The following is a 26,186-nucleotide window of genomic DNA, read 5'->3' as shown; positions in this document are numbered from 1 at the left end:
ATAAACAATCCCATATTCGGAGCACAGTCTGCGAGGAAAGGAGAGAACTCAGGTTGCAGCTCCTTGATTTTCAGTAGGTAATTAATACTAACGCAGTACAAATGAAATAACGATTATGAGTGTACATTAAGAGAACTTTATGTTATCAATTACCTCCACTGGAAGAATGTCAATGAACAAGCATATAAACCAGCGTGACACCACAAGCGTCCACATGACTCCGTGTCTTTCCATCAGCTCTGCCACCGCCGGGACTTTCATTTTCACAAGTTCTCCAAGGACTTCCTGATCGGTTTTCAGGCCCAACATGGCAGGACTGTAATAATCTGGGAGAGAAGAGACCAACATTCGGGAAGCTGCAGACTTCATCTTTCCACAAAACTGAAGAGAACGTCTAGTGCAGCTGAGTCTATAAAGGCATGCTGAGCCCGGGAATCTCAGCTGAGTCTATAAAGGCGTGCTGAGCCTGGGAATCTCTAAATTAAACCACCTAACAAAGATGTCCATGTTGTGGTCACGCCGCACATCTCTTTCAGCCAAGGCTGATCCCTCTACACAAATGCCTCATTCATGTCTACCACAGCAGCTTCTTACCCTGGTATGTTTTTTGGCAATTCACAGAATCACAGAATGTTAGCGGTTGGAAGGGACCTCTGAAGATCATCTAGTCCAACCTTCTTCCCAGCATACCTAACCACTACACCATAGCCTCAAGTGCTAGATCTACTTTTTTTTTAAACACCTCCAGGGTTGGTGACTCCACCACCTCCCTGGGCAGCCTGTTCCAGTGCCTCACCACTCGTTCAGTAAAGAACTTCCTCCGAATATCCAATCTAAACTTACCCTGACGCAACTTGAGGCCATTTCCCCTTGTCCTGTCATTAGTAATTAGAGAGAAGAGACCAGCACCAGCCTCACTACAGCCTCCTTTTAGGTAGTTGTAGAGGGCAATAAGGTCTCCTCTCAGCCTCCTCTTCTCCAGACTAAACAAACAAAACAAAAAAATTCATTCTTCCTTCCCAAGGAAGGATAATCTAGGTAAGTTTTTAACTGCCGGCTTAAACTACAAACGTCTTACTAACATTTAACCAGTTCAATATAACCACCACCTCCCCATATACACAGTACCCAGGCAGGTAACAAAAAAAAAAAAAGAAACCACAAACAAAAAAAATGCCCAGAACCAACCCATTGCCTTTAGACTGGGTCCAGTCTAAATGGGAAATTAGAATTTCTGAGCATCACCTGTACAGGGGCACTGGAGGCTGGATGATACCACTCCTCCTAGGGTGGCTCTCAAGCTGAGAGTTTACCTCTGAGCCATGGAAATCCCACTTCTCATAGAATAATACCAAGAGGAAGCGAATGACAGATCCCTCAGGCAACCTTTTCCGGCTGAACTGATCTGCAAGATGGGATGAAATCAGAGCTACATCTCCTACAGTGCTGGTCACTGCACTAAACTCTTAAACCCAAAATTAAGAACAATGGAGCACACTATGACTGGTGCTCCACAGCCAGTCTGACAGGGTAAGCGTTTTCACTACCGAGGCGCAGGCTGACTAACAAGTGACTCAGTTCTATAAGCAAGTAGTTCCTAAGGGAAGAGAAAGATTATTTTGGTTCATAAGAGTTGATGGCCCAGCAAGAGGTGAGAATTATGCAGATGTTGGCATCCCTGCCCATGACAGGGAGGTTGGATTAAATGATCTCTAAGGTCCCTTCCAGCCTAGGCCATTCTATGATTCTATGATTCTATGTTTAAGGAATTCATATTTTGGGTTTAGATGCAGACAGAAACATTTAAGCTGGACTTGATGGCTCCAACCCTGGGAAGCAATTTTTGATGGGTCAGTAGCGCATTGCTGACAAGACCTGCGTTACTAACGTTATTTACCAAAAGAACTGGTAACACAAGTAACTTTATAAGTGTTTCTTCACTTCATTGATTCTGGAAAGCTGCAATTCAGGTTTCTCTAATTTAGCTGGTTTCTGCCAAGGTTCCCAGACACACACATCATAGGCCAATGGGTCATACAAAGGTGAAGGAACTGGGGAGGGAGGGAAGCAAAGTTCATCTGAAATAATTTTAATAAAACCTCCCAGTGTCACAAATAAGTTTAAGAAGATGTGCAAATTATGCAGTACATTTATAACCACTTTAATTTCTATAATGAAAGCACAAGAGTAATTTAATATTCCAGCCCCCCTGGGTCAGTGGTTTTCCTGAATGGCCTTTTCACCCCAGGAGCTATTTGATCTACATTTATCCCGTCCAAACTGCAGAACATCTACAGGAGTTTTCATGGTACTAAGGAGCATCATATTCAACCCTTAGGAATCTAGCTTTTTGTCTGTGATCACAGAATTGTTAACGTTGGAAAAAGACCTCCAAGATCATCAAGTTCAACCAGCAACCCAGCACTACCGTGATCACTAAACCACGTCCCAAAGTGCCAGGTCTAAACATTTTTTGAACACCTCCAGGGATGGTGACTCCACCACTTCCCTGGGCAGCCTGTTCCAATGTCTCAGCACTCTTTCAGTAAAGAAATTTTTCCCCATACCCAACCTAAACTTCCCTTACGAAGACGTAAGAATCACTGCCACTATATACGTTTGCTTTTCAGTTGCTTGGAGGGAAAGCTCCGAGAGCTAAAGCACAAGCAACCCCATGAAAAAGTGCACTGAAAACAAAAAGTGACCTCCAAGCCAACACAAAAACTCTATCTTTCTGCATATTTTGTGTTAGTGTTGTGCTCATTTGTGAGTTGGAATGCAGGTAAAGCAATATTAGCTGGCTGAGTAAACCTTTCTTAAAATGATGCTTTGATGTAAGTGAAAAACCCCAACGTATCACATTTCAAAGAATGAGCCTTCTTCCCTTTCCTACCTTTCCTCCTCCTCCCCTCATACAAGCACAAGCCTTTTTTTTTCTCTTTTTTGTGCCTCTGAGACACACGAGTACTTAAAAGTTCTTCAAGTTACCACTGGTGAGTGTCCTCAGGAGTCCTGACAGCAGCCCACATGCTCTCTGCCCTGCTTCAATCATCCAATACGTTGAAATCAACAGCAGCTGCTATTTTTAATTTGTATGGCAAAGCGAATGTCAGGATCTTGGAGAGAACGCAACCGGACACCCATCCAGCTTTTCGAGAGCTGTTGACTAAAAGGTTAACAGCCAAGCAACCCCTCTGTGAATTACTGAAGCGGTGAGCAGCCAGGAGGCCTCAGCGTAAATTAAAATTTTGTTCAAGTTGGTTAGATTGTACTGCTGGACAGAAAGGAAAAAAGAACTATTCATCTATCTGGGGCAGGCTCCTGCTGCTCCTCGCGGCACAGAAGCAGCTCCCACGTGCCCCGCTACACAGCCCTGTGACGTACAGCCCTGCGTCGCCGCCAAGCACGAGTGATTGGTGATTTTATGCAAATGCCAATAACTGAGGAGAGGGGTTTTTCCAGGATACAAACTGCCAGTTCACAACAGGAAGAAGTTACATTAGAAGAATCTGCATGCAAGACTGTTTTATATGTAATTATTATACATTAATTACAATTAATGCCCACAGTAACTATTACACCTAATTCACATGTAATTATAATTTAATATAGATATAATTTTATATAGGTATGTATACTTTTATACATAAATGTATTTATATATAATTAGCTCCTCAAATCAGAAAAGTCGTGCTTCCAGTCATCCAGAAACAATCCCGTGGGACTCTGTGCTCATGCAAAACTTACCCAGAGATCGTTTGCAAGGAGCTAACAGCCCCAGGGACAGCCCAGACCCCCAGTGCGGGACCAGACTGCCCCCAGATCAGAGCCAGCAGCACCCACACCCACAGTCTGTCCAAGGGACCCTCACCAAGTTGTCGGGGCCGTGCAGGGATGGCCAGAAGAACTACACGGATGAGTTAGAAGAGGATCCAGCATCACGCTCGAGCCACCTTCCGTGGTTCACATCAGCTCTCGCCAGCGGAAATGATTTTGTAACTTGGTTCAGTGCGTAAGTGCCCGGAAAGGTTTAGCCCACGCAACTCTTCTGGTCTTATTTGTGAGGGATGCCCAGTCCTTAAGCCTTAAACTCCTGCAGCTCTTGCTGGCTGCAAATGTTTCACTCCGTGCCCTATTTTGCCTAATCTTTTATAATTGGCTGCTCTGCCCAGAATCTCTCCCTGAAGTCAAGACAGTCGCATTTAAAAACCCTCCCCCACACCACAAAGCTGTTTTTCGCAAGAGACTGTGCAGCAAACTATTTTTACTCACCTACCGTCAAAACACATTGGCTTTATGTTCCTTCCACATCTCACCCTACAAATGATTTGATACTTCTAGATTGGCGTGATCCACGTTCAATTAGTGTATCGATTATTATTCCCTCTTGAAGATCTGGCAAAATACTGGGCAGTTGATGACCCTGAACAGACCGGAGTCAGTAACTGCTCCCAATCTGCCACTTGCTAATTAAAAAAAAAATAAAAAAAAAATCTAATCAAACATAGGCTAACTGCATATCTATTGATCTAGGCTGGTTTACTATATATATATATATATACTCCTCCTGAAAAAACACGGAGCCAGATTGCTTCCTTTTATTCCTCAAATTATCAAACAGAAGTGATAATGTTAACATTTAGGTGATTGCACACTGTATTACTTCTCATCACATCTTCTTCTGGAAGGAAACAAATAAAACATTGTATTATAAATTATTATTATATTCTATTATTAAATTATGATTACATTCTAGAAAAAAAAATCTAGATGAAAATTAAGTTTCCCAATAAGAACCTTCACATTTCCAAGCTCCCTTCTAAACCAGTCCTAAGCTTTCCCTTCCTTTCCTCTGAGCTTTCCTCTGTCTGTTGCTTGCCCACATGCACCCGGCTTTGCCTCACCCGTCGTTCCCTGTGCCTGCCTAAGAATTTTGGATGCCTTTGCAAAGCAGGATCATCAGCTCATCTTCCTCTTGGAGTCAAGCAGCAGAAAGGAAAAAACAGCTTCCCCAACTGCCAGGTATTTTATTGCTACTGTCCAACACAGGTGACTAGATGAAGAGACTTTTTTCCCTCGTTTAAAGGGATTTTTGTTAGTAATACTGGCAGGCTGCTACTGAGCTTGAAACCTGCTCTAGCTCAGCACCTGGCAAAGATATATTCATTAAGTTACATTTCACTGTCTCCTTATCACAATAATTAGCAGCTTTCTGAATCCTACCAAGATGTTCAGGACTAAGACATAACTGCCTGCTTGTGCTCTAGAGCAGTAATGAGATTTGCAGGAAATAAGGATAAAGCTTGTAGGGACTGTATGACCTTGTTCTCCGTTACAAATAGATTAAGTGGTTCCAAAAATAAAAGTTTAAGAAGCAGTGCTCTTATAGCCTTAAGTTACCTCTATAAGTCAGAGCTGCAGAAAAAAAAAGAATCCTTTACATCAGTTTTGCACATATCAGGTTAAATGTAAATACACCTACTGGAACTAAGATGGCATGAATTCTTAGTGTTATAGAAATACCTAAGAAAAGACCTCAGCTCTGCTGCTTATCTTCCAGCATTTCTAATTATTATTTCAATATAACCCAGCTAAGGACAAATCGAGTGATTTGTCTTGGTAATCCAATTTATTTAACCAAACTGAAAAGTTAGACATTAGCTGGTTTAACTTTTCTCACAGTCGTAAGCAACGTGAAGTATTTTATTTGCAAGAATATAATGTCCGCGAGAGCCATGGCAGGAGAGAACTAATGTTCTCTCTCCTCCTGCAGACAAGCAAAAATGGTTCACTTTTATATCAACATGCAACATTCAAAAATGTCTCCTTGCTGTGGAGGCACATTACCATTTGCTACCAGATTTTGCTGGAATCCAGAAGAGACAAAACAGAGTGAGCCTCAACACTGACAGGCAAAAGCAGGGTTTGCCATGGACAGAATTGGCCAACCTCACGAAAATCACTCGGTTCTGTGTTTGAAGCCAAAACAGAAGCAGATTCCACCACCTGCCTTTGTGGGAACAAAATTCCTTTCCAGTAATCCTTCACTACATAATTTATCTGCTTGCACATTACTGAACACAGGGGTTATTTAAAATAAACTTGACGGCAGGAAGCTTTCCTGTGCAAAAAGATACGCTATCATAGCTGAGTTTATGAACTTCACACAACACTCATGGAATGAGTTTCAGCAGTTACACAGAAGTCAAACTAGATTATGGTAGCAGTCCCTTCTCACCTTCAGAACTAAATACCACTAATGCTATTTCTACACAACTTATTAACTCGCTCGTTCTCCCCGTTGGCGACTCTCAGCCTGCATTGTCCAATGTTCTGCTCTTTTATTTCTATCCGGGGATAGTCCAAAAAGGTGCAATAGGTCTTCTAAGAGTCTACATCACGGGCCTGGCGTAAAAAGTTGGACAACCTATGTTTGGGAGGAAATCAGAAAGTCACAACAGGAAAAGGAGGAAAAGCAAGAATATTGCCAAATATTTTTTGCAGTATCAGGCCAAAGTGAACCCCTGCAGATGTCCTGGCCAAAGTGATATCCTGCAGATAAGTGGTTCAACGGCAAACTGAACTCCTTAACTATGTTATTTTTAAAATCTAAGTTCCTAATCCTCCAGGGAACTGGGGGGAAAAAAAAAATCAAACAAACAAATCAACGTAAACCAAGCTTAAGCTGTATTTTATTTTTCCTTTGTTGAACCAAACTGAACCAGAACTTCTGTCCTGAGGTACTGAACTCACACCAGAGCCAGCAGTAGCTGTATCATTCACAGCTGAACAGTAGCTTTAAAAAAGCACAAGCAAGGCCAATTCATTTCAGATGGCAGAACTACCTTAAAAAAAAAAGGAAAAAAAAGTGACTGCAGGTGCTTATTGGCTGTGATACTGAGATCACATAAAATTTAGAATAATAGTATTTTCAGAAATTATTTACTATTAACACCTTTTCAGCGGGCATAAAAAAGGCAGCGTTCAATTGTTTCCACACAATTCCATCCGCCTGTGTTCAGCTTTTGCTTCTGATCCCAAACTTGGAAAATGGATCCTGCAGAGCAGAAAGAGCCCTTTGGTTTCCTATTTGCATTTCACACGGCACAGGGGGATCCTGAGCAGATGTCGTGTGGAAATCGAAGGACGCTTGTTAATTATAAAGACAAGGGAAAGAAAGGCAAAGATGATGCCCTTCCAGACATTAAGGCAGAGATGAAATACAAAGGAACAAAGGCTCCATGTGAAGCCACCCAGAGAAACGAACTGAAATTAGTGGCATGCTAGAAAGCACGAATGCAACTTTCAGACATTCCAGTTATGGAGAATGAAACTGGTTAGATTTTTTATTTTTTACTTTTAAATGCTAACTCCCTGTCATGTTCTGCTCAGTAGAGACATTTGCATCATTAAAAACTAGCCTAGATTAAACTTATAGCTACCAAAGCACTCAGGCAGATCAGATTTAACTCCTGAGCAAAAAGATGTTCGGTGATTCTCCTTTCTTCCCTCTTCCTGCTCTTCAGATCCACTACTATTGGAATCGTTCCCTTTGCAGAGAACTGGTTTTTTTCGCCATACCGGGGAGCTGACAGACACTGATGGACAAGGGTTATTCACCACTCAGCTGTTCCCAAAGAGCCTATGAATCGTGCCAGCCTGGGGAGCTGCCTGCTTTGGAGAAGGCTGCAGCTCATGGGATTGACGATGTTCCCAGGAGCCAGGGCTTTTAATTCACGAAGCACTTTGACAGACTTTCAACATCAATTTCCTCAAATGAAAAGGAAATTCATGAATGAGCATTGAGGATTACCACAACTGCTTATCATGCCTGTAGAGGAAACTTTTTTTTTTTTAAAGGGTTTACAATTGTACAGTGAGAATGACTTCAGCTGAACAAGGATTCCTGGATCTGTGGCTTTTTTATTTCCCCTAATTCCTCTATGGCATTAGGAAGAATAGTTATTTTATCAGTTCACTGCACTGACAAGATTATTCTTAAGACCTCAGCACAAAACACAGCATTTATATTATCTCTCACACTTCTTTACAAGAATGCTACAGTCACACCGTGGGACCTACAGAGCAATTACTTAAAAGCCTTCGACAGAAGCAGGAGGCTTAAAATAGAGAGTGGGACAGACACACATGGTTCTACACTGATACTCGGAGAGGGAAACCAATCCAACCCTTCAGTCTGGAGAGAAGGGGAATAAAAGCCACAGTCCTCTTGCTTCAAGCTTGAAGAAACTAACAAGAGACTTAATTTTATTCTTGAAGCAACAGATTTTAAAACTGTAAGAGGAGCAAATGAGACTTCTCCACTAGCCATAGGTTGAAATATGGGTAAAGCATTTAAGTCTTCTGAATATAAAACACATTGAACAACCAGTGTTGTTATTTCCCAGGTATCTCTCTGAAATGAAACACTCATTTCTTGCACATTTAGGTAGGCAAAGTTACCACTGTGCACTGCTCACGATTTTTCTTCATATAATTTCCTTTACTCGCAAAGCACATCTCCTTCCACAAACACATTCTTTATGGAGCCACCCACGTGGGTATTTTGAAACAATATCAAAGCCTGCTGTCAGTGCTTCTTCACCCTATGCCATATATAAAAAAAAACAACCCACAAAAATACAGGAAACATGTTTTAGAAAAACAACGTAAGAATTCTACCCAGCTACCTAAGGCACACCTACTAAATATTGAGATTGTTCATTTGATGATGCTTGTGAACTGGGGAGGGGGGAGCTGTACAATACATACCAGAAATAAATTATTCCAAAAAATCTGTTAGTATGCAAAATGTAAGTACGGTTTTAAAGAAGAAAAACATCAGTTACTTATACGCTGCTTGCTCAAGTCTCCCAAATCCTGTAGCGGTTCAGATTTGTAAGTAATAAGCATTTCAGGCTTATCATGGTTTCCAAATACAGGCACATGATGACTCCCACGTTCCACCTCTTCAGCTTAACAGGACATCGCACGCTTAATTCCTAGGTAAATACAACTGACCTCTAATGTTCAAAGATTAATGCTTTCATCATGGCTGCTGGTTAATGGCAAAATATGTTGGAGACCCGTTTTTAAGAACTCTTTAACTATTCAGCCTACCAACCAAGTGTTCCTTGCTCCTAGTGATGAAGGTACTCCAGAGGTGGCACTGCCACGGCCTCACGTGTGATCCCAGAGGAACTCTCCAAGGATGAGCAAGAAGTCAGCCAGCTCCTAGCCCTATTGCTGGGTGCTGCCAGAGGAGGAAGATAAGCAAACAACCCAGAAACGATCAGTCTCCTAAAACGTTCTGGGTTAACAGTGCTATAACAGAAAGCTTGGTTACCAGACACTACTCTGCAATGTGAGGTCGCCCACGTCACGCAGAGCTCCCTTGCAGGGAGCTTTCTACACCAAAGGCACGTGCCTGTGGTGCTCGAGTCTTCTCTGTGAACGGACATGAAAACATCATGACAGTCTCCTTCACAGGCCGCAGGTTCAGCTCAATGTTACTGATGTTCAGGTGTAGCCGTGTCTTTTACCTGCACAGCTGAATAAGAAATGCTTCACGTGAAACAAAGTTCCACTCACATTTGGAGAAGGCAGGTCTTACAAGACACAGCTGTGCAGCCCATTCTGCATTCAGAGGTTTCCTAGTAATACCCAATCAGGGTTTTAAAATAAATTCAACAACAAGAATGAAATAAATACATGCTTAATAGCAATTAAAGGCAAGCAGTCCAAATAGAAATATTGTAAAAGCAGTACAGCACTCTGCGTTTCTCAAGTGGCCCTTCCCTTCAAACCTGCAAGGCTGCAAGATGGGACTTTAAAGAATTTTATAACGTGAATCATTTGAAAGAGAAGGATATACAAGAGTTTGATACATAATGATGTCATTATTCAGTTCAAATATTCATGTCTCTGGCTATGCCTGTGGCTGATACAACTGAGACCCACAAGAGTGGCTCAAAACAGAACTGGGTTAGATAATTCTTATCTCAACATGCAGACATTTGCCTTTACCAGTAGTTGCTAAGCTGCCCACACCAAGGTGCTGTCTCGCCCTGCACCTTCTGTCCTTGCAGATAATGCCAGTTAGTTCAGGGCAATCTACTACTTTCGTGACTACTTCATCATTCAAAACTCGTTTTTTATGTTTAACGATTGGTAAACAACCAGGCAGTGCATGTGGGTAAAAGAATTTTAGAAAACAAAAGGCTAAAACGTACCACGGCGAAGGAAGGTTGTTGAACTGATCTCTGAAGATTGTTTGTAGGCTACACCTAATGTAAGACTTTTATTAACAACGTTGGAGAAACAGAAAAAACTAGTATATGTTAACAATCCTGCACTGAAAGTTACTGTCCCGTGCCAATGCACAAGGCACAACAGAGCAATACAGCGAAAAGAGCGGCACAAGGGAGACATGATGATATTTAAAATAACAAGGACAAGAACGCGCAAATAAAGTTCAGCAAAAAGGTGTTCTGAATTCCTATAAACTGTGGAAAAAACATCGCTTGACAACAAGAGAGAAGCAATGGCACGTGCACTACTACTGAGATCACAAATCAAATCCAGAGTGCCAGAAGAGAAAAAAAGGCAAGGGAAATCCTACGGTGTTTCTCTCAACATTTCACATTTCCAGCTGTGAAAAAGAGAGAAATAATACCACTGCACAAGGCACTAGCAAATTTTCCAGTGGGTAAAAAAGAAGAAGAGTGCCATTGTGATCAAGTTAAAATAAAATCCAAACAACGCAATTCAAACTGGAAGAAATACACAATTATTAGGCTAAAATGGGAACAGAGAAGAGTTTCATGCAAGAGAAGAGTTTGACCGAAGCAGCTTAGTAACACAAAAGGACTGTAAAATGAATCAACTGTATCCTATAAATACACTAAAGTTAAGCACAAGACAGGGGGACCTTTTTTACCCCCAAAAGTCAGCACTGGCACGAGAATAAACAGATATAAAACTGGCTGTGATCAGGCTAGTTCAGACATCCTAAGGCCTCTCTTTAACCATCGGAGGAGTACTCTACAACTGGTTTTCAGTAAGAATAAGTAATTCCAGGATAATAGTCCAGTAGACTAATTAGAGTATAGCTTGATAAATACTGCTACTTTCAGACCAAGAACCACTAAAGTGAGGGACAAAAAAAATAAATTGTTTTTGCTTATATATAAGCATAACTGTCATGCTAAAGTGAGTCCAAACTGTCAAGTCTTTCTTTACCTAAACTCACACTTTAATCACAAATATGTAAAAAATGACAAATACACTCTTAAAATTGCATACCAGAGTTCCAGAGTTAAAAGTTCCCACCTACTTGATGCTTTCTAAAGTAACCTGCCCAGTATTTCCTTAACAGAACAAAAAAAAAATCTCAACAAGAACCAGAGCTATGAACAGAACAGAAACACTAGAGCCACGCTGAATGCAAATTGCAGACATATCCCTTCTGAGCTCAAATTGAATCCATACTGCTTGTGGGCAATACTGTCTGCTCCAGCCATCTGCTTCGCATGAACCTGGAAATAAAAGATCATGGTAACACCCAAAACTTCAGTTAAACAAATAATTCTCTTCCCCCTTGCTGTGTTTCGACGAGATGCGCTCCTAATCCTTCCAAATCCCTGGCTGAGCAGCTGACAGGCACAACAGGCAGCAGATACAGCCCTGCCTTCAGCAGAAGCAGGATCTTTGTGTCTCACCCAGCAGCCCTACGTGCAGCCAGACGCGAGAGCACGTACACAGCTCCACACCCCCCCAAACCCAACGGGCGTGTTTTTGCTGGCCTCTCTCTTTCCAGCCCTGTTAACTCCATTTGGGTGCAAGAGAACAATTCTGCCACAAAACCTCTACTGATGGGGTGCCATTCCCAAATTGCCCCCCTCTGGAGCAGTTTGACCTTCATCGTATCCTATGGGACATACCTCCACCCAGGCCTAAAAAAACCCACACCACTATAAGTGGGGAGGTGAGGGGTAGCTTAGGGAGCTCTTCTCTTGTCATTTGCCCAGAAAGCTGCCACTAATTGCTCCCATCTGTCACACTCTACATTTTTCAATCAATGCCATCGATCTGTGGCTCACTTGGTTCACCCGCCGGCCAAAAAAACCCCAACGACCTACTGTCAGCATCAAGGTACTGGGGCAGCTGTGTTAACGTAATTAAATGCATGTGGGGCAGGGGAAGGAAGCATTCCTCACCACAGAGGGCAGAGAAGGGATTTCTAAATTGTCCTAATTTTAACTGGCAGTGACAGGACACACTCAAAAACAAGGACATGACCTGGAGGCATGTCTGATGTAGTGGAAGGGGGAACAGTAGATTATAATGCAAATGGATCAACGAAAGAGCATCAACAATAAAACTAAAGGAAAAAAGTCAGATGATCGAACTGCTAACATCCAACAAAGATCTGAAGATCTGGAGAATGTGCAGTGTTTCTCTGCTTCCCCAACAAATGATTACAGGGCTTTAAAGTTCAAGGCACTGTATCTTGCACTATTAACAGAAGGGTAATGCTTACCCAACTAAGTTTCTTTATGGATAAAGTCTGCCTGTCTGTCTGATTCTTTCTCACGTATACACACACAATATTTCACTGAAATTAGGCCAATTGTTTTATCAGTCATGCTTTGAATTTTATAAATACACAATTCAAGCATGATATAGGAAGGTAGTAGGAATAAAAGGGAAAAAAAATAAAAAAGGTAGAGCATCTGCAACAAGTTTTCTGACAATGAAGCCTTGCATTACCCAATGTGAATACTTTTACTACATAGAAGACTTGCACTACCTAACTGGGCTCTTGTTGAGACACCCAAGCTGGAAGGGACACCTCAAGTTCTTTCGATTCTGATCAGACACCCCCTTCCTCGCTGACTATCAAGGAAACATAAGCATGTGTGTTTCTAACTTCAGCCCCTCAGAAGGATGCCCACACTGGATGTGCTGAACCCAGGTCAAAGCCTGTAACAAGACTCTTGTTATGGGGTAGTAAAAACATATCTATAAACAGGGTACTAAAAATACATCTATAAATACAACTTAAGTAAACATACATCTCCTTTACACACAGTAATTGCCTTTCAGGTTCCGAGTTTCTTCTCATCACAGGTGCTACTTTCATAAGAAAAATTCGAAAAAATAAGAGCTACTTTTGTCATTTAAGAAGAACATACCAGAAGAAATAAGGGTTTTATGACAAACTAAAGCAAGATCCCTATTAAAACCAGCTAATTAAAAATCCTGTATCTACTCTCTTGCACTAAATACAAACATAGAAGACTACCAAAAAGGTTAACAGCAGAAGTTGCCACACATCACTTCGCAGTGAAACTCACCTTTTACTGCAGGCCTTTCCCATCACACAGTGATGTCGCTGGGAAGACCCACCCGTGCCAGCCAGCTGCAGGTCCCATGGCAGACCCATGGCAGCCCTCGGGCCTCCTGCCTGTTTGCACAGCTTACAGCTCTCAAGGCTGGGCAAAAGCAACAGGCACACTTGATTCCTTCAGACCATTTTTATAGCTTGAAAGCACCCTTCAAGGCTGCAAACCCTCAAATATTTGCAGATCGTTCAACAAGTCATGGCGCTCCCTGATTGTCTCCACTCTTTCGATCTGCAAACGAAGTCCAACCACTCTGCTCATATGTGCAAGGAAACCTGAGTTCCTATAAGGTATATTCAGTGTAAAAGATATTTTCTTACATTTGTTTAAAAGACTCCTCAGCTCTTTTTCCTTCTTTCTCAAAGGCTTTCTTTTCTGTTCAGTAAGGAACCAAAAACTAGACCCGTTTTTTTTTTGTTTAACCTTAAACAAGAACAGAAAGAACCAGAAATGCAAGTATCAGCCTTGATATCCTTGACTGGCACTTGATTGACACCGCAATACTGAATTCAGCTTCTAACCACTTGGGATAAAGATCTGTTCAAAAGCAAAACTAGGCCAGCAGGGAATTTCAAAGCCTCCTTACAGAAAAATTAGTCTCCCATTTTGAGTCTGGCTTTATATTAAGGGTGTAGCTGTAGTCAGTCCTGTGCCACACTAATGGGAATTCACAATGAAACCACACTTCCTCTATAATTAAATCCCAAGAACAAACACTCCTAAATGTATTTCATAGGAGTATAAAAAAAACAACCCCACAGTTGTGCCCAATGTCTGCTTCTGGTTTTAAACTACTCCACATATGTGGTCAGTTTCAGCTTATACATGGGGCAAAATCCAGTGTGTAAACAAACACCTCTTGCAGATGGATGGGATCCAGGCAAGGGAACCTACAGAGCCACCAAAGCGACCAGATGTAGATATTGTCTATAGCTCAGGGTGTGCTGGATTTCCCTCTGGACTGTACTGACCAGGTCAACTAGATCACCACTGACAGAGTTTTGACAAGAACTTCACGTGCAGACACAGCCTGGGATTTTGACATTTCTTTGTTCTGTTGCAAAAATCACAACGCGTCAAGTGCCTAAGATATCCTCGCTCAGAAGTGGGGGACGGGGGACACAGCAAGAACTCTCACCGCCTTGCCAAATACCCTGCTCTGCCCCCAGCCAAGCCCCCGGGAATTCCTACTTCAGGCTCAGCGCACGTATCCCATCTTCGCTCTGCTCTTCAATCACAGCTTCACCTGCGGCTCATGTTGTGTTCCTGCAACTAGAAGCACCAAACCCCGTGAGGCTCGTCCCCCAGAGTCACATCGATACAGGAAAACACCTACCTAACAGGTGTAAGTAAGGACTGAGAAGTTAGACTGCAAATTAACATACACAAAAACCGCTCTCTTCGTCCTATGTTTCCAGGACCCTAGAAAAACTTCAGTCCATGCAAGTCGCTTTTAACATCTAAAAACTGAGAAGAATGCAAAGAAAAAATAAAAGCCAAGCTCCAATATATGAATGCAACTATGAATGTTTTCAGCCTACCAGGTAATATTCTTCCAATAAGAGCATCTAGCAACCAAAAAGACTCCTCTTCATTCTTCGTAATAAGAATCAGGTATCCAGCTATGAAGTTCATGCCCTGAAACAGAAAGAAGGGGGTTAAGATGCACACACACAGGAGTTTATAGTTTATTTCTTTTGATTAAGGGCTAAATTACTGCAGTTCTACCAAGTGGGAATATTAAGTAAAAGCTAGAAATAAAAGGCCACTGGTTGAGTAAGCTGTTAAACCTGCACAACAGCAGCTAACAAGAATTATTTACAAAGACGAAGGAGAGGAAAATTGTAAAAAAAATCTTGGTATTATTTACCTTCAAATTTTTTTTATATCCCAAAGCCTCATCTCAATGTAACTGAAGACCAGAACCAAAACCCCAGCTCTGTTAGACGTGCAGTACAAACAACACACCTGCAGGTAGACAGTGCCGCTGCAGAAGGAAAATGCCCAACCCAAACACTTTTGACTAACAAAGTTACAGCTCCAGCAGCTTTTACAAGCTGTTGTTACTTAACTCAAAGGACTGTATACAAATTACTTGCTTCCATAATACCCTCAGTACTCCCCACACTAGTCAATGACTGGCCACTATAGCTCCTGCCTTTCAACTTGCAAATAGGAGGTAAACACCAGGACCTGGGGGATTTGGAAGAGCTACCAGAAAATTTCTGAAGAGTAGACAAATCCAATTGGCCAAATTTCAAGTGTGCAACTTTCCTAACCATTACTGACACCTTCTGACTGGAGAAGCGGCACGCAGAACACACACAAACTGATATTCCCTGTAAACACATTGTCTCTGTCTCAAGCATTTTTTTCCTTTCATCCACCATAACACTGCTAAGTTATGGCAATGCTACTGATTTATGTGCAGAGCAGTGCACTTCCTTGAGCACTTTTTAAGTAGGTCTTCCACTGGCAGCGTGCTGACAACTGTTGTAACACAGACAGCATGCCAGTACAACAATATACAGAAGCTGCCTCTGAGGTGCAAGCCCCCGACAAGTCTTCCCAAGCTAGCACAAAACTATCTTTAAATATTTACAGGCCATGAAGACTGGCGTGGTTATTTCGCCTTCTTGGGTTTCATCCCTTTCCTCGACCATCTCCCTGTCCTCTCTCCCTCCGAGGTGGACTTCTCCAGCGCATCTCTCACCACCACTGTCCCCACGTATTCCATGGTGCTGCCAACTCTGACTTGCACTCAACGAATTTGACTCACCTGCCCCACCTCAGAAGGCTTTGCGACGTTCCCAGAACATGGAAATATTAGGACACTGCATCTTTTCCAGTGTTTCATTTCTCAAGCTTTGAGTCACTACAGCAGTTGCTACAGAAATGGCTCGGGCAGACTTCACACGGCCCCACCCGACCTCCTAGTTTAGGAAGAAGAACTATTGGTCTCCTTGCTGAGGGTCAGTTTAGGGATCGCATCTGTGGTAACAAGAGGCTGGTGAGCATTTAACGTGGCACGCACGAAAACGCTGCTCTGGAGCATTATGTTCACCAGACACTGAATTTTGCTGGTTATACTGGGGTAGGCAACACCGTAGCACTGTCCCGGCGTGACAATGCAAAGCCTAAGACAATCCCCAGATGGGAGACCTGAATGTCAGTAAGCACCACAAATGCAACAGCATTACGGAAATTTTCCCTGAAGAGCCTTCAGTCAGTAAAAGCTCTGCAAAACACTTGGGAAAAAAAAAAATAAATCCCTTTTTCTCGCTGAGATTTTTAGTATTTATGGGGTCTCTCTTATCATGCAGTGGGTATTGCTACATTGCTTCACTAGCAGAAAAGGTGGTTTCCTGAAACTTTGCTTGATTTACAACACGTCTCGGAAAGCAGATGCTGACTTTTAGTTTATGTTCTAATTATTTAGCCAGAAAAGATAACATTCATCCTGTGAGGAGACCAGAGGTGAAAAGAAACCACACAAGGCTTCTTTTATCATCTCCAGTGTTCACAATGCCATGTTAAAATGCAAACATTAGCCAATTAAACACTTAATGTACTGAAATGTTTTAGTAACAATTGGACATATATTTTGGGTAAAAGCTAGCATGAGTTAGAAGTTGTGTACGTTTGTGGGTGTAACTACCTCTACATAGGAGCCTAACACTTGTAAAAGAGAGCATTCGTAATTCTACCCCTTCTGTTATTCTCAAAGTATTAAAATTGTATTTTACAAATAGGTAATACTGAAAATAATGAAAACTATCTATCTTTTACTCTCATTCTTCAAATAATTTCTGTACTAAAACTGGTTGGGATACACAAAAAGAAATTTTTTTAGTGACTTCAGTCTATGTTTAAAGTCCCTCTAAGTCTTCTCCTCTCCAGATTTCAAAAAATACAATTCATATTCTTTAATTTTGGAACAGTTGTACTTACTCCACCAACCTTCTCAACTAACATGAGGTACAGGTTAGCAAGTACACATATCCCTGGTGAGGAAGGGGAGGAGAGAGGAGAGGACTTAATAACTGAACTGAAAACACTGAAAACTCTTGGCAGTTCCTGCTGCTGTGCAGTCCTTAAAGATGGCTGCTTTTTTCTTGACTGTTGTGAATCAGATTTTATCTTCTTTGTGTCCCACAGGAAATTTGACAGTACTTAGTGGCGACAACAAGAGCTTTTCTGAGCTGCCATCAGGCTGAATTTCAAATCTTCTTCCTACTTGCCTCTCTATACTGGGAGATGGCACCAACAAATGCTACCACCACCATGACTACATGCTGTCGCATGAATACTGGCCTGCCCCTCTTTTGAAAAATGTGATCAAAGGAAAATGAAATCAAAGGAAATTGAGATCTCCTGATGCCTCGTACCTACCAAGGACTGTTCTGGGAAAGATGGCAGGAGGGAGGGAGAGGGAAAGGCAAGCTGGCTTGCTCTTCCTCCCCCAGGTAACTCATCTTGATACAACCAGGTGTGATAAAACACTTATTTTGCAGCTAACAAACCCAGAGGTGGTCCAGCTAGCTACAAATAAGTCCACAGAGTAACTCAAAAGGACATCTGAACTCGCCTGAAGCAATTAATTTCCATTCCCCTCCACCATCCAGGACCATTTAAAAACAGAAATAGTTTGTGGATCTGCTTCTAGAAACACACATTTAAAAGGACCAGAACAATTACTACTGGCAAAATGTTGCATTGTTTAAAAACCAGTGATTACATACCTGACAATATCCTACTGCTTTATTATGATGCCCATATGCTACCAACACGTTGTAGAGCGTGTGCTGCAAACAGGGGTCAGCGGTTTTTCGGAATTTTACATTATCTGGAAATGTTCTGTTCATGTCTGGACAAAAAGCAGAAAAAAAGACCAAAATTAAGAGCTGCTCTCTCCTTTGCTTTCCAAACAAAACTTTCACAGCTCTTCTGAAATATAACTGAAACTTCATTACAGTTCATTAAACTGTAGTTTTGGTGGATGAATTTTGAAAAACAGCTTTAGCTCCATTTTGGCTAAAAGGCCATCTGCATTCAAGGATAATCCATTCCTAGAAAGATTAATCCTATTAGTGTACAGAAATCAATCTCAAGCAGGACTAAAGAAATTCTTCTGCAGATCTCAATATCTGACCGCAAAGGCTTAAATGAAAGCAATCCAGATACTTAGCCTGACAGAAATAACACAACACACGAAATTTCTCTAGCCAGCTGGCATGAAACGAAGCTACACTTCTAAGAAAACGTATTCTCGTGACAAACCAGATGAACCTTCAATTAACTTATTCAGTGAACTTCTACCAAACAGTCCCAATCAGCTTAAAAAAAAAGTCCTGTTCCTGCAGTTGGTGACTTCCAACCAAAAAAATCACCTTTTAAAAGTTTGTTGTGTTTTGGGTTTTTTTTTTAAAAAAAAAGTTTTTCCATGATGTGATCATGAGAAAAGTTGTTTCTTCACTGGTGCAAGACTACAGAGAAGAGTGATTTTTGATATCCAAGCAGCAGAGCACATCGCACATGTTTCAAGCTCTATCCTAAACCAAGTAAGGCCTATGCAATTACTGACATTTGAAAACATTCATTTCTTCCGGACCAAACACGAACAGTGAGGCTCATCCCTCCTTACAAAGGTCTAAAAATTAGACACCCAAGTTAGAGCTAGTCACCCAAAACTCCTTTTACTTGTTGGAAAGAAACTGGAAGAGTTAGTTTTTGGCCTGTTTCACTCTATAAAGAGGGAACTCAAGGTCATTAGTCTGGACTTGTGCATCTGATTTTCAGAAGTTTAAACTGGGGAGAAAAATCCTATTCAAAAGCAACTTTGAAGACTTTCCAAACCTGAGACTTGTTAAAAAAATACAAATAGTCATTCTGGTTATATTTAACAACAACAAAAAATTCAGTTTAAGTTAAAAAAAATAATTCAGTACCAGCACTACTGTACAGATATCTCTGTCCTAAGAGTTATCACTTTTTATCAGCCTTTTCCTGCATAAAGGAAATTCTGTTACAGCTCTGACACAAAGCTGAGCTGTAAGCAACCAAAGTTGCTTAGTATTTGCATAATCCAAATGTTGTTGTTTATTAAAGTATATGCTGGATGTTACAGAAGATATTAATGCTAACGTTTCAGTTACGGCTCTTGCCCTCAGCTATGCAGAACGTGGGTGAGGGGGGAGGACTAAAAGCCCATCAGGTACAGGGCAGAGACTACTCAAGCTGAACTCATCTTTAATTTCACAATCAGAGGAAGGCCTGCAGTTGAGAGAATTAGCTCCAATTTGCCTTCTGTTTTTCCCACAAGGACTGTGGGATGCCTTCCCTAATTTTACGAAGGATTTAAAATTTTTCTTTGTATTTAGTAACTGTTTTAGTTTGGGAGGAGGGGACAGAGACAAAACCAAGATACGAGAGTTTCTTCACCCTTAAAAGAAGATAGATATTAAAATCCAAAGGAACACAACCTCAAATTAGTCCAGTTTGGGAGAAAAAAAAAACCCACACGATTGTTTTCAAGCAGGGAAATGAACATTAGAACTTTATCCTGCTAGAGAAATCCCCAAACTATGCCCATCTCATGGTTGTGTGCCCATCTGCTGGCTATAACCAAACGAAGTGTAGGCACATGGGACCAGGAAGAAGGCCACAAAATAAAGACTAGCTACTCCTTTGCAGTAAATTCAGATTAAACCCAAATTGCATTTTTTCAGATGATCCTTCAGTGCTGTAAAGGTGGCACAAAACCAACAGCTTTCCCCTTCTGTTAATTTATTTCTCTATAGTAACTACGAGAAGACCATTGGCTTATTTCTACCCTTTCACAGACCTGCATTATTGTCTCCTCTCATTCAGTAACACAGTTACAGGTAGAGAGCCACAGTGGCCTCATTTCACAAAACGGACCTCTGTCTTAGCACCTGGAATCACAACTGTCGATGCTGCTTCTGGAGTAAAGAGATTTAAATGTGCAACCCAGAGGAGTAATGCTTTTGTCTAAGTCTTGTGCTTTTGATATTCAGGGTACTTCACAAGTCAAGACACCTACAACATGTCAACTTTCTTCATCTTGCCTTCTCATCCCCTTTCTGTTCTTACTCTCACATCCAGGTGCTGCCTATGCCCAGACACAGCGTCCAGTAAATTAAACAATTATTCTTATAACTAACATCCTCTACTCCACTTACAGTCGCTTCTTTGCTACTGCTACATCTATAACTTCCCTCTATCTTTTCTGTGAGGATGGTGAGGCACTGGAATGGGTTTTCCAGAGCAGTTTCGGATGCCCCCTCCCTGGAAGTGTCCAAGGCCAGGCTGGATGGGGCTCTGAGTAACCTGGTCTAGTAGGAGGTGTCTCTGCCCATGGCAGCGGGGTTGGAACTAGATGATCTTAAGTTCCTTCCAACCAAAACCATCCTATGATTCCATGAACCTCTGCTCTGAACAGCTTCCAGGCAGGTATTTTATTTATTTACTTACTTACTTAATAAAGAGCAGAACAAGGATTCACCTCAACTGCCAACTACAGGCATTCACAAACTCCAGTGCAACTTCCAGAATAACGAGGTTAGGTCATCAGTAACAACTTATAAAAATAATACACTTAAAGGGTATTTTAAATCTGTTATAACTGGATATCTAGGACTCATCTTCAAGTTTTTCCCTGCGACACCTTGAATACTAAATTGTTTTGGAGGTTTGGGGTTTGTTTTGTGGGTTTGGGTTTTTTTTTCTTCTTTTTTTTTTTTTTTTTTTTTAAAGTTAAGATCAAGGTTGCTATCAACTAAAAAAAAGAAAAACTGAGCCTGACACCCCATGACCACCAGCACTAAGCAAGTTTGGTAGCTTCCAGCAATCAAGAAAGCAAAGAAGACTTTAATTTCCTACGAAAGAACAGTAATGCCCCCATATAAATCCGAGAAGCACCTGCATAAATACCAGTGCCTTTCATCTCAAAAAGGTGATATCAGATTTGGAGAAACTGCAAGGAAAATCATGGGTATGAAACGGTTACCATACACCACATAAAACTAAGTGGATTAGACCTCCTCAGTTTGGAGGGAGATGCTTGTGAGCAAGACAGCACAAATCTGCAAAATCACAACCAAGGTAAATGAGATGAAAAGAAAGCAGCCAGAGGGTTTTCTGTGATTTACTTTTTCCACATCCAGTGTTACTAAATACAAATATACGATTCAGGAACTCCACAAACCATAGATAACTGGAGACTAGGAAAAACAATGTAAGTATCACTGTGCACCTTGCTCCTCGAGTTCCTTCTTCAGCTGTGCTGGTAGACAGAAGACCAGATGAGGTAGCCCTCTGGATATGACTAGCATGGTTTTTCTTAGAGCCAGCCAGAAGAGTTGACTCTTGAACAGTTAAATGCCCCAAACTCACATGAAAAGTCCCAACCTTTGCTAACAGTTTACCCCATTCAGAGAAGCTTATTAATGCTTTGACAGTAAAGTATTCAGTCTCCAGTGAAGTGGCAACGGCTATTGCTTGAATTACTTTTTCCGACCCCACTGTAAACTAAGCTAAGATCCTCCAAGTACTATCCAATCCATGCAGACAGATCCTTACGCCAGCGATCACGCAGTGCAGGGCAGGCTCAGGGGACTGGCTGATAACTGAATGTCAGACAACAATTCACACTGAAATAGTCTTTGCTAAAGCCCACTATAAAGTTTGCACAGCCAAAAGGAGCACGAAATTTATTAAACACAAAGTGTCCATTCACCCTAAGTACTTTGCTCCTTCCATCCCTCCTATGTTCACATTGTTTCTTTCATTCTTAGGGGAAATGTATCACCCCGGAGTCTGAGGTGCTCTTTTTTTTATTCCACCTTCAACAAAATCTTTCAACCCAGTTTTCTTTACGACTTCCCTGACATGCTCCTTGTTAGTTTTCTCCCCTGTAGTTTTCCAATCAATGCAGTAGCTCTTCCAAAACTTTATTTCTTCCCTGATCCATAAACAGATCTTTACCTTCTGTTATTTTTCCTCCACCACAGAAGTAATTTTATTTCATGATCTAAACTGTGTGAAAAGCCACCTACTGTCATGGTAAGACCCTCCTAGTACTAGTCTAGTCCTTCTAGTCCTGTCTAGTACTGAAAAAGAAATAGCTTGCAACTCCCTCTTGCAGCAATTGCACCCCAAGTGAACACAACTCGATCCTCCTCCAGGCCCTTACCAAGGTTGGCTTTAGAAAAATCATCTTAGTAGCTCCCTCCATATTCACAGTTAGAGCTCCGCTGTTTCTAGTTCTGAGCAAGATATGAGCCTGGCTATTTCTGTCTAGTCTTCGCATTCGTAGGAACACGAAAGTTTATGCTCCGAAATGCCTTCCTAAGGCGTGGAGTCCCAAACTCCCACCGCGCTGCTGCTGCAGGGAGAGGTGAAGGAGAAACTCAGCATAAACCAAGAAGTGTTCACGTGGTCATCCAACTCAAAAATCCATACAGTCGCAACCTTAACTGCCTGGCTATTTCAAGAGAAACAGCCAATTGCAGCTGCCATTCTAACAAAACACCCTCAGCACTGTGCTTGTCCAGAGCACAGCCTGACCTCTCGACTCTTTAATTTGGCAATTTTGCCAATACCAGCTCCTCTACAAAAGCTCTGCAGCAGCAGGTTGCAAAGTTTCAGGACAAGTATGATTTCCATCAAACTTCTACTTGCCTGTCCTCCCCTGTTGCCTCTTTTAAACACCCAGCAGGACAGTCTAAGAGCTCATTACCCTAATAACCTGCCACCAATACTGGCCACTGACTAATGTCACCGGGGTATTTCTCGTTTTGCACTTCCCTTTCAGGAACTTATATTTAGCGTTCAGAATTCTGTGCATCAGGTGGATTTCCGCACCCCCTAGTTTGTCAAATTCCTTTTTTTAAACAGTTCATTCTTTCGGCCTCCTGTAACAAGTGCCACAATTCAGTGACACATACTCTTCTAAAACTATAGCACGGCAGGCTTCATTCAGCGTCCTTGGTTCTTATGTCACAAGAAACAAATGACTACAACTCCTCATTCACCTTCTCTACACCATTTATAATTCATATAGCTCGCTTTTTCCCCCAGCAGTCTTCTTCCTCAATCTGAAACCCTAACATACCTTACCTGCCTCATACGGACACTGCACCACGTCTTCATTCATCTCTGCTGCTCTTCCAGTGTCTTGCTAGGACAGCAATAAGGGGGAACAGACCCAAAGGCAGGTCTCATGGTACAAAGTTATAAATCTTCAGTCACCTAGGAGATGACATAACGTTTTCTAGCTTGTACTCTGTTCCTCACCAAAAAAAATCTAATCTACCTAAGTCCTCTTGATGACATGATGAACCTGGAAAGATCAGTGCTGTTAAAGAGCTTATGGCTAATCTAATTTACATGTTAATTCAGCACTTAAACCACTACAACAGAAACGTAAGTTTTCCATGACATAAGTTGATCTCTAATGTTTAAGGACATAGGATAGACAAACACGGATGAACAGTGTTATCAGGATAATAACCTGTTTTGATTGCTTCAACCAGTTTGCCATTCTTCTCTCCTTCAAGCAGTCTGTAGTAATATCCAGGGTTTTGTTCCATGTTGGTTTGGGCCCCACTCACAATCATCCAGACCAATGCGCGGTGTTCATTGGGGATGCCTTTCCTGATATATCTCTTCACTGCAAAACAAGAAGTTTGGTGTTTTGTTTTGGGGTTTTTGTTTGTTTTCCTTTTGAAAAAAAAAAATCCACCTGTATTTTTCTTTTGGAAATAAGTGTCAGAAATTTGAGAAGTCATAGGAAAATTCCTGACTAGAGATTATTATGCTTTCTCTCCTGTGCTACCATTTAGGATAAACATTTCATTCTCAGCTACACAGTATATTTTAGAGTCACTCCCAAGTTGTTGGCACTCAGACCCCCCCCACAGATCTCCAAACCCAGGCTTTCCTCCCTTAGGAATCCCCCTTAGGATTTCGAATCCTTTCCTCTTCTTCCCACCTTTCTGGATGCAGATATGAACAGCAGTTTCCCCTTGATTTCTGTCCTTTTTCATTCAGATAAGTACTGACTTTTTCTCTCCCTACATTACCAATGGCCTCTGACATGACAGACCTTTCCCTTTGCTTGTCTCTAGCACTATGAGAAACACAGTGACAAAGGATGAGGAAAAGGCTGAGGTACTTGATGCCTTCTTTAGTAGCAGGACTAGCTGTTTGGTCAGTACCCAGCCCCTTGAGCTAGAAGACAGGGACACGGAACAGAAGGAGACCTCCATAATCCAAGAGGAAATGGTTAGCAACCCACTGTACCAGCTAAACATCCACAAGCCTACAGGGCCAGATGAGTTACACCCAAAAGCATCGAAGGAGTTGGCAGATGTGCTCACCAAGCCACTTTTTAAAACTTATCAACAGTCCTGACTAACCAGGGAGATCTCGTGAACTGGAGATTAGTAAGTGTGATGCCCATCTACAAGAAGGGCCGGAATGAGGATCCAGGGAACCACAGGTCTGCAAGGCTGATCTAAGTGCCAGGGAAGGTCATGGAACAAATCATCTCAAGTGCCATGCCATTCCATTGACAGGACAACCATGCGATCAGGCCCAGTCAACGCAGATTCATGAAGGGCAGGTCCCGCTTAACAAACCTGATCTCCTTCTATGACAGTGTGGCCTGCTTGGTGGATGAGAGAAAGGCTGTAGATGCTGTTTACCTAGACTTCAGTAAAGCCTTTGATACTGTTCCCCACAGCATCCTCATGAAGAAACTGGCTGCTCAGGGCTTGGATGGGCGTACACTCTGCCAGATCAAACACTGGCTGGATGGCTGGGCCCAGAGAGTGCAGTAAATGCTAAAGCAGGCAGGGTAGATGACCTTCGAAAAGACATTAAATTATGCTCATGCCAAGAAATCACTTTGTGTTGGCTTGGCTCAACAAAAGACATGGTTTATAGTTGTGCCTTGCTGTGCTTGTGATGAGCTTTGATCACCTTCTGCAGAGTGAGATGGGATAAAGAAGAAAGTCTTTTGAGAAATGCCAGTGGCTCCCTTACAAACAGAGAGGGCAAGTGCTAACGTGGGAAAGGTGGTTTGAGTGTGGAAACATGATCCTCTTAGAAATAAGTTGAACTTGCAGGTACAACTTGTAAGAACGCACATCATCATTCTTGTGCATGTGATGTAGATGTGAGTATCAACTTGATTTTGACCTCGTAACCTGGTCTGCTCAAAGGAAAAGGCTGACCTCAAAGAAAGCTTTGGTTACCTTGACATTTTGAATTGTAGTGGCATGGGGGTTTTGGGGGGGATGCTTTCACAGCTTCAGATCTGCATAGCCAGTCTTTGGTTGTATGCCCTCTCTACCGTGATATCACCAACAGAAGAGCCCAGACTGCTATTTGTTGTAGTTGTTACGAGTTAAAGTGGTGAACAGAGTTAAATCCAGTTGGTAGCCATACACAAGCACTGTACCCCAGAGCTTAGTGTTGAGGCCACTCTCAATTAGTATTTGCACTAATGATCTTGATGAGGAGATTGAGAGCACCCTCAGTAAGCTTCCAGATGACACCAAGTTAGGTGGGAGTCTTGATCTGCTGGAGGGTAGGAAGGCTCTTCATAGGGACCTGCACAGGCTGGATAGATGGGCTAGGGTCAATTATATGAGGTTCAACAAGGCCAAGTGCTGGGTCCTGCCCTTGGGTCACAACAACCCCAGCAGCGCTACAGGCTTTGGGGGGGGGGGCTGGGGGGGGGGGCGGGGGGGA

At 42.0% G+C, this 26,186-nt stretch overlaps 1 protein-coding gene across 1 annotated transcript in view; it reads right to left on the bottom strand.

The window, feature by feature from the left end:
- Positions 1-6: 6 nt before the first annotated feature.
- The window catches only part of GRTP1 (growth hormone regulated TBC protein 1), a gene marked incomplete at both ends in the record, with an annotated part of 33,006 nt that continues 6,826 nt past the window's right edge, over positions 7-26,186 (bottom strand). Inside the window, 5 exons of the mRNA XM_009873454.1 lie at positions 7-28; positions 154-326; positions 14,948-15,044; positions 18,149-18,273; positions 23,941-24,099. Of these exons, the coding sequence (XP_009871756.1) occupies positions 7-28; positions 154-326; positions 14,948-15,044; positions 18,149-18,273; positions 23,941-24,099 (576 nt within the window). The remainder of the gene's footprint in view (positions 29-153; positions 327-14,947; positions 15,045-18,148; positions 18,274-23,940; positions 24,100-26,186) is intronic.

Source organism: Apaloderma vittatum, unplaced genomic scaffold (assembly GCF_000703405.1).
Source record: "Apaloderma vittatum isolate BGI_N311 unplaced genomic scaffold, ASM70340v1 scaffold13277, whole genome shotgun sequence".
NCBI lineage: Eukaryota > Metazoa > Chordata > Aves > Trogoniformes > Trogonidae > Apaloderma > Apaloderma vittatum.
Note: the sequence above shows the minus strand (reverse complement) of the source record. Positions and strands in the feature narration are given on the sequence as shown.